This window comes from Choloepus didactylus, chromosome 8 (genome assembly GCF_015220235.1).
Source record: "Choloepus didactylus isolate mChoDid1 chromosome 8, mChoDid1.pri, whole genome shotgun sequence".
Lineage (NCBI taxonomy): Eukaryota > Metazoa > Chordata > Mammalia > Pilosa > Megalonychidae > Choloepus > Choloepus didactylus.
This window is the reverse complement of record NC_051314.1, coordinates 45,352,879-45,366,263: the sequence shown is the minus strand read 5'-3', so window position 1 is coordinate 45,366,263 and position 13,385 is coordinate 45,352,879. Positions and strand designations below refer to the sequence as shown.

The window sequence follows — 13,385 nt, the reverse complement described above, 5'->3', positions numbered from 1 at the left end:
AAACATTAAATAAACATTGTTTACTTTACTCTTTCCTATGACTGGGCATTCTTTAACTTTACGTATTCTATCCTCTCCTGATAGTTCTGGTTGGCCTATCTCTCCTCAGCTTTGGATCTATTTTCTCTTAAAAGAAACTTTTGTAGTGTTCTTTCCTGTGATTTGATTTATGCTTTTCCCATTACACATAATGTTTAATCAATAGTAATCTTTTCTATTACTATAGGTTCAAAAACACAAACAGGCTATTTCTATACCATTTGATTTCATAATGTAAGAACACTTTTTTTTTTTTTTAACTTTTTGTCCTTTCATGGTAAACATATACATTTTTCCTTGTGGCTTCCCTTTGCTTTTTAAGTGTTTTACTTCTCAATGAAAAAATGAAAAAGCAATATATATTTCATGTTCTGAAATATTTTCTTTGGGTAGTAGGGATTTCTCTAGTTTTTAGAAAAATGAGAGATAACATTATATTTTTCATTCTGAATACTTTTCTGGCATTATCCCAGACACTCTTTATTTCTGCCAGAGCAAATTGGGCAGTGCCTCAAAGTAGCAGTTGTTTTAGGGTAGTTTCCAATGTTTTACTAACTTAAGTATGATTTCAGAGAAGCAGTTAAAAACAACTCAGTCTGCAGTAATGAGAACATACTCTTTCTCCCATCTTTATGCTAGATAAGATCTTTTAACCTACTAAATAGCTCCCAGGCTATCTTTAGGATACAAAATCCCTGGTCTCCTGAATGTCTGTATGGGTTCTTATGCATCTTATCCAATTAACGATAAACACATAGCTTTCTTCTTGCTTTTTCTCTGAGCAGGTGAGTATCCCATTTGCTCAGAGATAGAACACTCACCTCATTTGCTGGGAGAGGGTAACAGTCACTTTCCCCATTTGTCCCTTTTGTGGATATGGTCAGTTCACTCTCTGGATACATTTGAGGCACCTTGTATATAAATTTTAGTACTATTTTCCTTAACATTTGTCACTTGGTGATGCAAGAACAGAAATGCAATTTTAAAGAGAGGAGAAGGCAGCATAATTAATGATAGAGTACCTATCCAGGGAACTATGAAGCAAACTCTGCAAGATGGAAAGGAATATATTTTCTTTATGTTTAAAGGACATGTATATGTACAGAGGGTTTAACAGTTTAGTCTGCAGTAGCATTGTGTTAACTGTAATTGGTACACTTAATTCAGGTTGCATATCCTAACATTCCACAATGAGATCTGTCCATTGAAGACATTTTGGTTATATCCATTAATAAAACAACAAAATGAAATAATCTGAGATCCTCAATTAACTGAAAAATAATATGTCTAAGGGCAAGAGAATGATCTCACTTTCCTACTGGTTGCAAAGTGACTGTACCGTGCCATACATTTAGTAGTCAACCAAAAATATTTAATGAAGGAATATGCTGGTGAATTTAATTACCTTATAATGTGTTAAAGCTTGAAGGAATATTCATATCTCATTCTCCCAGATGTTCTATTAAATTTATTCAGTTTGACTTTAGTGATTAAAAATGCTATTACATGTAAACTGGTCATTGGTATCATTGCTTATTCATGGTAATTATCAATATCAGGAGTTTTTAACCTGGAGTTTTGAACTTTTAGGGAACCCTAGCATTTATCAGATTCTCAAAGTTTCCTGAGAAACTGATCTCTAGGACAAATTACTATAGGAAATATCAACTATTAATTAATGTCAAAACATAAAGGGATCAGAAATTGCAACTATTTAAAGAATTTGTGCATGTGTGTGTGTGAGAGAGAGAGAAAGAGAGACAGACAGACAGAGAGAGAGAGACAGAGCGAGAGAGAGAGACACCTAAATGTATTTCTAGACCTCTTGCCAGTCAGGGTGAAGATTTTCCTCAACTGAAAGGGGAAGCAGCCAAGGTCCCTAGCTGCTCAAGTTCTGGAGTAGTGCTTCTCTTACATTGGGGTTCAAAGTACTAATCCCTAAGTTTCAGTCCTCGTTTGGAGTAGCCAGAGCTTAACATGAAACTTTCCATACAAAAAGAATAGTGTAATTATATCTAAAAGATACTGTTTGTCAGGCGATATTATTTATAACAAAAACATTTGTTAGATATCTTTTATTTTCACAAATAATTATATAGCCCAAGTCTATAATGACAAATAAAACTAAGTTGTTGAGCCCATTATTCAGATCAAGCACCTCAGGAACCATGTTTTTTCTATTAAGTATTTGATATGTAGGACATGAAGTCTCTTGCTGACCTAGTGTGATTCCGGTTCCCATCTGAACAGCTGCCACATTGTACTAGTTGTAACAAGTCGAAACAATCCTCAGGTCCTGAATAATCTTGAATTTATTTATTTGTTTGTTTGTTTTGGTTTTATGGAAAATAAATACTTATTTGATTAAAAATATGCTTGTAAAATATTTTGCTAAAATATATTATAAAGATATATATTCACATTTTATTGTGCTTATGAAGTGTACATATGTACTTTAGAGTTTTAAAGAAAATCTTTAATCAGAAACATTTAATACTGAAGAAAATTGGTGGAATTTATTTTAGACATATAGAGTTATTTGACTATTATAAGTTCTATGCCTAAATGAACTTTTGTGGACTAATGTAATCCCAACTTGAAAATTTTACATTTCAAATTTCACCTAGATCAGTTGGCTTACTACAGCTTTCATGATTTTAATAAGATATTCATTTATCTAAAGGGATTAAAATCTAGAAATCTATAAAGTATGGATTTGTTAAAAACAGTATCAACTCATACTTTAAGCAGTGTGTTCCAATGAACTTTACATAACCCCTTGATACCAACAAAGGGATTAGTTATAGATTTTCCCAATTGGCTTCTTACTTTCATGTCCAGCCAGTGATAACAAAGAAAAAAACTGATGTACTAAAAAAAAAAATATCTTTTTAAAACTTAATCCACAGACTCAGTTTGAAATCTCTTTTGGGAATATATTTCATTGCATTAATGATTAATAGAGCTTCTTAAGTGACAGAATATTCACTAGGAAGGTTTCACTAAATGAAATATTGATTCAGCCCTTGTATAGGAGGAGCCCAGCTGGAAAAACTAATGTTGAGATCTCATGGTATTAATATACTTCATTTGCAACATTAATCAATGTTTTACAGCACTTTCTAGGATGTGCAACAGAAACTCTTGTAAGTCTGCATTTAGAACTTATGGCCAATCCATGCACTGCTATGTTATTATGCTTGTCTTCTAGCTCTTCTTTAATGTAGCAAAAATTATAAAGAAGTATATTGTTTATATAAATTTCAGATTTCAAGATATTCTCTCAGTCTTGAAGGTCAAAGCAAACTAAGTTCATCCAAAATAAGTTCAAAACATTTTGACTAAAATAAACTATTTGGGAACTTTTTGATTTAAGATGATGAATGTAAGATAAAAATATTCCAAATGGAAAAATTCAAGTCTGTTGACCAATTATTCTCTAGAATTAGTTCCCTATAGTTAATATACTGTATTTGGTAATTTAATCTATATCAGTAACCATGTCCAAAAGATAATATTTGATGATAAAATCCTAGCATTTTACCATTAAACTGATAAAAACAAATTCATACATTTTTGCCTTAAGGATTTTATTAGATTATTTGGTTAAAGTGGCTCTTCATTTTTCCTCAATCATTTCTGGATAGAAGTTTGTTTCTCTATATATTTGATATTGTAGTTACTAAATTCAATGTCCCAGGAATACTGTTTGCTGTTTTGTTTGTCTTTCTAAGAAATTTTCATACCATGTATGTAAAACAAGTGGCAATGCTAATCAGTGGACAAATCAATGGAATATAATTGCTCCATTCCTAAATTATCTCTTCTTTTAGAAAATTCTCTTGATATATTGATATTTAGGATAAGCTGCAAGTTTGCAATTCAGATTTTTTTCCCTGAAAGTTGAAGACAATTTGCAAACTATTAGAATTTCAGAGTTGTTTTTTAAGGTCCCAATTTAAGTTCAAGCATTTCTGACTTAAACATAATATGCTGCAGTCTATATTTTCCCAATGCATATGCTGCAGTCTATATTATCCCAATGCACTGGTTATTATTATTTAGGATGCGTAAGTAAAGCTATATTTTTAAAATGCAGCTCCCAGAACCACCACTGGAGTCTTTGATTGAAAGAAGACTGCATTTTAAAAAGCATCCCAGGAACTTCTGATGCAGTGGTTCAAGGACAGTGTTTTCAGAAGCATTGTCCTGCAGTATTGCAAGCACATATAGAGATCTAGCTCTGAATTCCCATCCCAAGAGATTTAGAGGAGGACTAAGACAAAGAATAGTTAGATTAAACCATGATAATAGCATGCATATAGTCCTCCTTTTGTTGCCACCTCTTCATTCTCCAAAATGATACATGAAAGATGGCTGCTCGAGAAGGTCTCATAGGTGTTGCTGTAGCCCACTACCACTGTGGGTTCAGGACCCTGGTAAACACTTTTATTCATACAACAGCTTACTGTTATCTGTTTAACCAGAGAGGATTAAGCCCTCTGAGAAAAATCAGCTTTATCTCCTAAAAGAGCCAATTTATAATAAGAAAACCTGCTTTATTAATTTTCCTTGAAAGATATACCTATTTCAAAGAAAAGAGCCTCTCAACTATATACTTCATTCCCTTCTGCTCTTCAGGTCCATCCTGGATACCAGTGTCTCAGACAGAAATCTGATTGGAACCTAAAAATTAGAATAAACTGTGGTTAATTTCAATGGCCATTTCCATCAAATTGTTGAAGCCTTCTGTTTGCTCTTCTATAATGTAGGAAATTTAATATAAAGAAACAGGACTAGTCACAGAATGAAAGAATATTCTCTTTTAAACTGGATGAACACTGATACATTCTTAAATTTCAGTACCTTATATTGTCAGATTTCAGAAGCATCATTATTTCAAGCCTGATATCTTATAATTACAAAAGTTATATAATCATATCTTGAGGAAAATTTGACTGGGCACTTTGATGGAGATTTAGAGTACAATGTATCTTCACTAGTAATGTAGTAAACAAACTGGTAGGGTAAGATCTCCCTGTTATATGTTGATGTATATTACCAGTTTCAATTTCAGAGAGTAACCTTCCCTTGCTTTGATGAGTTTCTGAATGAAAGATTACATATTCTACTTAATATTGTAGTACTGTGATTAAAACTTTGATTAATAGCTATTATCTCAATATACCACTCTGCTTTTGAACCTTATTTTAAAATGAATCCAGCCAAAAATACAATCGATGTCATTTATTTTACCCCCATGATAAATTCAGTAGTTTATCATTTGGCAAATGTTGGTAGATTCAAGCCTACTAGAAAAGTTCAAAATATGTAGATCCAAACTTTCTTAACTAACTCAATCTATAAGCAAAGTATTAAGCTTTTAATCTGCTTAGCATTGTTAAACATCTGAAAATTGCCTGGAAGAACCAAGTCCATTACTATCTCTCCTTCTTTAAGTATCAGTAAGAAAAAAAAGTTTTTTTTTTTGGAAGCTAACTGTTTGAGTCCCCAGTAAATGGAAAACTCTGGTGTTCCTCTTTTTTGTTTTCGCTGAGGGAGATGTATTTATCCCTCCCTTATGATTAGCTTTCATTTAATATCAAGACCCTATTTGTACAGAGCTGCATTTGACTCAGTGTGTGCTAGGCTTTTTTGCCTCCATGGGCCCCTTCCTTCATAAAATTTTTACATTAAAATTATATTTTGCAACTGTGTTTTTGCACATGGATACGTAGGCTGTGATTATATTGTCTTGGTAAAAGGAATAACTGGTTTTAGGTCTCTGCTTGGAATTTTCCTTCTTAACCTTAGCATTTTAGTAATCTTAACATTTTCATCCCTCATTCAGTGTTTAGGAACTGTCAGTTTTTAACCAAGGGTTTTTACTCATTCAGGAATTCATTTGTCTTTATAACTATTTGCAGCCTTGTAAAAAGCAGTTCACACTTCTTTGTGGAAGATTTGGGCATATCAGTATTTCTAAATGGCTGGGCTTGATGGAAAGCTTTTGTTGTCCTGGTTTTTCAAAGCCTTAGCCTTTTAAATAGATCCAGACTTTGACTTATACCTTGAAAATTTATATTAGTCTAGCAAGATTTAGGAAGAACTATCATAATTTTATTTTCTCCAAAACATAAAAAACAAAGTAATCCCCAACCCCTCCTGCTTTAGCCCTACCCTATTTTACTTTGATAAATGGTCAGAATTCACCTCTTTCTGAAATGAATGGCAACATTCATTCAGTAAGATTATTTTAAGTCTTTCTTTTTTTACAAAAAGTGTTTCTGATATTATTATTCTTTTCATAGTTCAAAATTTTATTTAATCCAATTTCCAGCCTGAGTTCCCAACTGTTTGGATCTCCCATTTATGATTTTAGAAGAAAACAATTAGATGGAAATCAAGAAGTCTACAGCTTACTATGTATATGACAAATTTGTTAAAAATTTGAGTGTCATTTCCTCTATAAAATCAATAACATTTTCTAAGATATACACTCTGTGCTTGTATTGTATAAGTAATAGGCATTATAGTTATAGTAGATATGATCTCTCCATATCAAGATTATCTATTTTTCCCGTTTCAATTAGGCATTCTCTACTTAAAATATTACCTGCTCTAAGGATCCTCAATGGTGAATTGCTAAATTTTTATTCAGGAAACCACACTGAAGAACAATATCACCTAGAATCAGTACACTTCCTGGCACTTTGTCAATCCCAGATTCAAGGATTCAATTTATTGATTGAAAACTATATCACCGGAAAAGGGTAAGATTATAATCTTTGTTGGAATTAAAAGAAATATTGCAATTTACATGTGATTAAAAATATTTTGTTTAACACAGTCATACTTTTTGGATTAGAACATTGTGTTTGGTGGATATCTTCCCCTAAAAAAAAAATTCTGGGCATCATCTTCTTATTCTTTGAAATATATTAATGTGTATTTTGAACATAATCTAAAATGTAATTTAAATGCTAAAATATTAAATAAAATAAATGAAAGCATGGGCACAACTGCAAGGCAAGAGGCGAATAATCATTGAGTAAGAAATTCAACTAATCAATTGCGAATGTATTCAACAATTATTGCAGGCAAGACTGCTAAGAATTAGGTGCTATCCTCAGAGGGTTCACAGATTAAAATAAGAGGAAATCAGATAAATAAATAGTGTGAATACAGCAAGGCAAGCCTTATAATACATATTTTATATTAAGGTATTATGTTAATATATATGAATACTATTTCAGTTTGCTAAGCTGCCAGAATGCAATAGACCAGAAATGGATTGGCTTTTTCAATGGGGATTTATTACGTTGCAAATTTACAGTTCGAAGACCAAGAAAATGTCCAAATTAAGGCATCAAGAGGTAGACACCTTCTCTGAGGAAAGGCCTATGGTGTCCGGGGTTCCTCTATCGCATAAGAAGGCACATGGCAATGTCTTCTCCTGGGTGCTGGTTCCGAAATGGCTTTCTCTATTTCTGTGGGTTCTTGCTTCTCCTGGGGCATTTTCTTTCTTAGCTTCTTTCCAGAATGTCTCTGCCTTTTATCCTTTCATAGAGGACTCCAGTAAGGGATTAAGACCCACCTTGAATGCGTGGGGTCACATCTCCATGAAAACAAACAACCTAATCTATAGGTCCCATCTACAATAGGTCTGCCCCCTTAAGATTGGATTAAAAGAACATAGGCTTTTCTGAGGTACATGATAGATTCAAACCAGCACAATACATATATATATGTGTATATATATGTATGCATATATGTATATGTGTGTATATGATTGTTTTATGGGGGCACAGTGGATAAGGTCAGTTAACACATGCACATACTTAGAGGACAGAACCTGAGAAGCTGGGAGTAGAGTCCTAATAAAATATTCAAGAAAGAGAACTTCCAACACCGCATCCCAAATTCTGAATGCGTTACTATGAATGAATTATAATTGATCTTTCTATAACCATATTTTAAAATTTTCATTGCTTCAGAGAACACAAATAAAGAAAAAGATTTCATATTTCATGTATGATGAAACTCCGTTATAACTGAAACAGTAATATGGGCTTTAAAATGTCTAAACTTAATTGCTAAAGTATTATTTATGTATGTTATTAATATTTTCATAATGCTCACCTTATTTGAGTTGTTTATTCTATTTCAATGTTTTTGAATATAATCTTCAGATTAAAAACAAGTCTCACAGCTTTAAAAATAATTCTGATGTTTTAAATAAACAATGTTTACTTTTAACAAATACTAAACTTATTTGCATGTATCTTTGTGCAAATCTAAACTAATATCACTTTGTGTACATGTAGTAATGTACAATTTTTTTGTATAAAAAACATTCTTGACATCCCTCACAATGAAGTTTAGATTTCTCAATTCCTTTGGACTACTGCCATTACAATTTATTTCATTTTAGCTTTGAAAATGGAGAGTAGAATATCTTTTATAGGTTTAATGCATTAATGGTGGTGAATTGAACAGCTAACCATAAACACATTTGATATCCCTATATTTAATTGAAACTTTTCTGTATCATTATCAACAAAATGGATGAAATACAAAAAATGAAAAGTATATTGGAGGACTCTATGCTAGTGTCTATTAATTATCTTTGCGAACATAGATGCTGTCTAACTGCATTTTAGGAAATAATTATTACCTTCATTTTCTTTGGTATGATTAAATTTTCTTTATATTCATTTAAATCCTGTATAGTTTCAGAAATAATTTAAGGCACCTTGTGATTACATACTAAATATAGTCAGAAAATATAAATTTGAAGTAAGTAAAAAAATTTTAAAGGAAAAAGGAAAAGCAGACACAATACAGCAAAAAATAAGGCTTGTATAAATGCAAAGTCATTTACAATTGTTATTGAGATCCTCAAATTTTACAAACATGATGGTTTGATTAATTATACAAGTCAAAACCTCCATAAGATACCAATCCAACAATTTTTCAGGAGAATCACAACCATTTTTGTCTTAAAGTATTTGAATTCTCTTCCCAGTGGATTATTTTTTCCAGACAAAAATGGAAATTAAAACTTTCCCATAATATAACTTCTTTGTTTAAAAGCCCAAAACAAATGTTTTATATGGCATGAGTTTATGTAGAAAATACTTTAACTTGATTTCATAAATAACTTCTCCAAATTTAGGCAGCCATGATTTCTCATGTTTATGGTAGTAAAAGTATGGCCTTTTTTTCCTATCATTTGTACCAAAAATACCTAGAATAAAAATGGTCCTAAAGATTCCAGACATTTTGTCTGGGCTGGTGTATCTAAGTTATCTCAGTACATATTTTCCAATTTTGTTAGTGATGAGATCAATTTTAATAGAAACAGACAGAACTACATTTATAATGAATGCTGTAGTAAGTTTAATGTTCACTCCAGGTCACTCAGGGAGATTCTTAAAACCTATACATGTTTTAATATTTGCTGATGTAACTCCTGTTATTAAATACCTTCATTATTTATTTGTTCAGAACTATATTCTCTTTGGATGCTGCAGAAAATCTCTGCCATTATTTTAAGGAATTGATGACACTTAGCAATGAATACCGATGTGCACATGAAAATGGAGATATAAGTATCACCAAGACAGATCAGTCAGAAGCTCAGCAAAGTCATTTGGCCCTTACAAACAGTGACAACCTACTGCAAAATAGTATACTCAACTCTTGTGCAAGCAAACATAAACCATCCTCACCAAATATTTTCGAGAAATGGATTTACCCTAGCTCCATTGACTCCCCTTTAACTTCCTCCATATGTGAAGATGTGAAAGGAAGGAATCAGGAAGAAAAAGTAGACCAAAAGAAAGAAAACAGCAAGGCAAGCAACATCCCCACCACAAAAATCCCATTCATGGAAACAGTAATGAATAGTCCTATGCTGAGGAATTGCCAAAATATTGAACATAGTGCAAAAATGTAAGTTTTGTCACTTTTTTTGCAATTGTATGTTTACTGTTTTTTTGGATGATCTTAGTCAGTTGTACCAAATAATAACTTGATAAAGGATTTAAATCACTCATATTTCATATTATTTCCCTTAATTACGTTTTGATAATGTGCACAAATTATAATTATAATACAGATTTATTTGGTTGACTATTGGCAGATTCTGATTTAATTGACTAGTTACTTAATTTAAAATGAGGAAAAATATGAAATGATTTTTCTGCCTTCCAATTTCTAAATAATTAAAATGAATTTTCAAAGGAAACAAAACACTAGATTATTCTAAAACTAATAAAAATAATACTTTCTGAATAATTAGTAATTTTATTTTTAACATGTATCTTTGCATATGCTATTTATTTGTTTATTGATCTAGTAAATATTTAATAAGCATCTTTGTGTTTGCATGTGCTATAATTTTCTTTGGCCTAACAACTAAATAGAAACACTTTTAGAAAGTTAATGGTTACCTTTAATTGTTTATTGAACCAGTAAAAGATTAGTTTTTGCTTTAGCCTATCAACTTTTTCTCGCTCTTCTTAATTGTAGTCTAAATATCAAACCAATAAAAGAAAAAAATGGTCAACTTCAGCTTTTCCTGTGAGACTGGGCAGGGCACAAAACCTTGTATTATCTAAACTTGATTTTCCCAGTCTTCTTCCTTTCAGGAGTATTCATTGTGAACTGTGATTTCTTTTCTAGGTGCTATGTTAAATCATTTGATATGCTAAAACTAATATGTATTTCATAATGTTTAACATTTTATTGAAAGTTGTTTTAACATTTCCTGATTTATATTTTATCAATTAATTTATTACCTTTATTCCAAACACTCCTATTGCCTATTGAAATTGCTATAAACAACATTTAGGACCTCTTAGTACATGATAAATAAAATGGCCAAATGGTGATAATAAGTGAGGATGAAGAACTGAGAATATAGGTAAACCACAGAGCTAAAAAATAAAGGTAAAAGAAAATGTATACCCACTCTCTAAATCTTGCCATTCAGTGATTCAGGAAGATTCACTGTCAGTTGTATCGAAGTTTCCTATTATGAGTCACATGTGCTCTTATGCTAAGACATTTGGCCATTAAAATTTTTGCTAAAAAAAAAGATAGTAACAATAATAATGCATGCTGTTTTTATGTTTTTCAACATAGCAAGTACCCTACTTTCAGGAAGCACTAAAATCAGCTTCTTTACTTGTGCTGGTGTCTCTGAGGAAAATATCTGTCATCCTTTTGTTTTGTTTTGTTTTTTTCTTGAGAAAGTTTGGTGATATAGGACTGAGGAATTCATGAGATCAAGGATGGGTCAGCTTTAAAAGAAATTCACAATTTGTCAGTAAAACTTGTATATATCTATAAAGAAATAGAAGTGTGTTTTCTTACAAGCCTTTCATTCTTTAACAATTATGCGTTGTGAATATGCTTTCTGATTCTTTTCTCTATCACCTAAAGCACCTGTTATAGTACTTTGAAGTTCCATAACTTATTTTTGTTCAATAAGTGAAGGGACGAATTGATTGAATATGAATTAAATCCATAACAAAATGTATAAAATTGTGTTTACCCTAGGAGGAAAAAATGATTTGTTGGAATGTGAATATTTTTCTCCAATTATTAGGAGTACAAAGTGGCTTATTTTAGACCAGCAGTTTTGGCCATTAACTTCAATCTTCTATTCGTAGGAAAATAGATGAAGGCTTGTATATTGGCTTTAGGTAAAATAATGATGATGATGGAGAAAATGACGATAATAATAATAAACAATAAACAAAAAGAAATAATAAAACAGTAAAAAACAATAATAAAACAAAATAACAATAGGAAATAGTTACATCCTTCCTTTCTAATTTCCCACAAATATATTACCATGAAAGAAAATATGTGATCATGTCTGGCCAGGAGATGTCATTTTAATTTTACTTTACCTTAAACCCAAATAGTATAAGGAAGAAGAAAATTTCATTGGGCTTGGCAATTATAAAATTATTTTGAAAGCTTAGTCATTGGGGAAGGGGAGTTCATCAAGAATAGCTTCTCCATATTAATGCAGGCATTTGAAGACTATTAAAACAGAATAATTTGCCTTGACTATACTTTATACCTCAATTGTACTCCTGCAATAATCTGTGTGGGGAAAGCAACATATATCCAGTTAAGAAAAGTCAAGTACTTAAAAGCACTCAGAAGCCACTTACAATCAGTATATGTTGTTATGCAACTTTTGCTAATGTTGCTGGGCAATGTAGGAGGATGTGAGAGAGAGAAAAACACCATATTGCTTGATACAGTGCCTGAAATTAGCAACAAGATGTGGCCTGGGAAAATGTTAGAAAATTTAGGGAGCTTATAAGGATGTGATTGAAACACTTGTCTATGATCAGGTTGGAAAATGAAGCTACTAAAGACCTGATAGATTTCTTCCTCTTACAGTGAAGCAGTCTCTTTCTCCTTACTCTCCAAGGCTAATCTCTCCATTGGGCACATGACCCCATCCTCTCTTGCCAACTCAAGGTTGGCTCCTGGATTTGTCCCCTCTCTTCTGCATCATCACTTTTTCCCACTGTCTACTGGATCAACATCCTTGGTATCATACAAATACACTGTAATATCTCCCCCCTTAAAACAAACAAACAAAACTTCGTTAAACCCACACCCCTTTCCTGCTAGTGATATTACATTTCTCTCCTTCAGATTTGAAGATTCATACTATTTTTATTTCTACGACTATAGTTAAACAAAAAGAGTCTTATTTTTAAATACTACTTTATGCAGCTCATATTTATAAATATAGCTTGTGAGGACCTCTTGTCTACAACTATGTATTTATGGACACAAATGTTTTCTTTTCTTCTCTTGATAGAATGGCAGCTATGGTAATCCAGGCATACTGGCGTGGTTACATTGTGCGCAGACAGATTAATTTCTCTACAGGGCTATATACTGCTGCAATACGACCCCTGACATCCTGGCCAAATTCCTGCATCAAGAGCCAAACTCCTTTAAAGAAAGAAAAACCAGAAAATATTGTGAATTCCCAAGAAAAGAGAGAGAAGGCTGCTATTCTTATTCAGGTTAGTTTCAGTATTTTGGTAACAATTAGCAATTAGTTGTCTTACACAGGTTATTCTGCATAACAAACAACCCCCAAATCTCAGCGGCTTACAAATTCAAGGATGAATTTCTGACTCATATGACATGTAGGTTACATGTCTCTGCTCAGTATTTTAGGCTGAGTGAGTAGCTCCTAAAATGGAACATACTGTTCTCATGGCTAAAGACCAAGTTGAACCACACTAGCATATCTAAAGCTTCTGCTCAGATCTATCATGTTCACATCTGCTAACATT

At 32.1% G+C, this 13,385-nt stretch overlaps 1 protein-coding gene across 4 annotated transcripts in view; it reads left to right on the top strand.

Annotated features, from left to right (window-relative positions):
- LRRIQ1 (leucine rich repeats and IQ motif containing 1) overlaps positions 1-13,385 on the top strand; it is a 250,333-nt gene that overhangs the window by 97,197 nt on the left and 139,751 nt on the right. For all 4 annotated transcript variants that reach the window (XM_037847784.1, XM_037847783.1, XM_037847782.1 and 1 more), the window contains exons 15-17: positions 6,633-6,812; positions 9,550-9,996; positions 12,899-13,109. In XM_037847784.1, the coding sequence (XP_037703712.1) occupies positions 6,633-6,812; positions 9,550-9,996; positions 12,899-13,109 (838 nt within the window). The remainder of the gene's footprint in view (positions 1-6,632; positions 6,813-9,549; positions 9,997-12,898; positions 13,110-13,385) is intronic.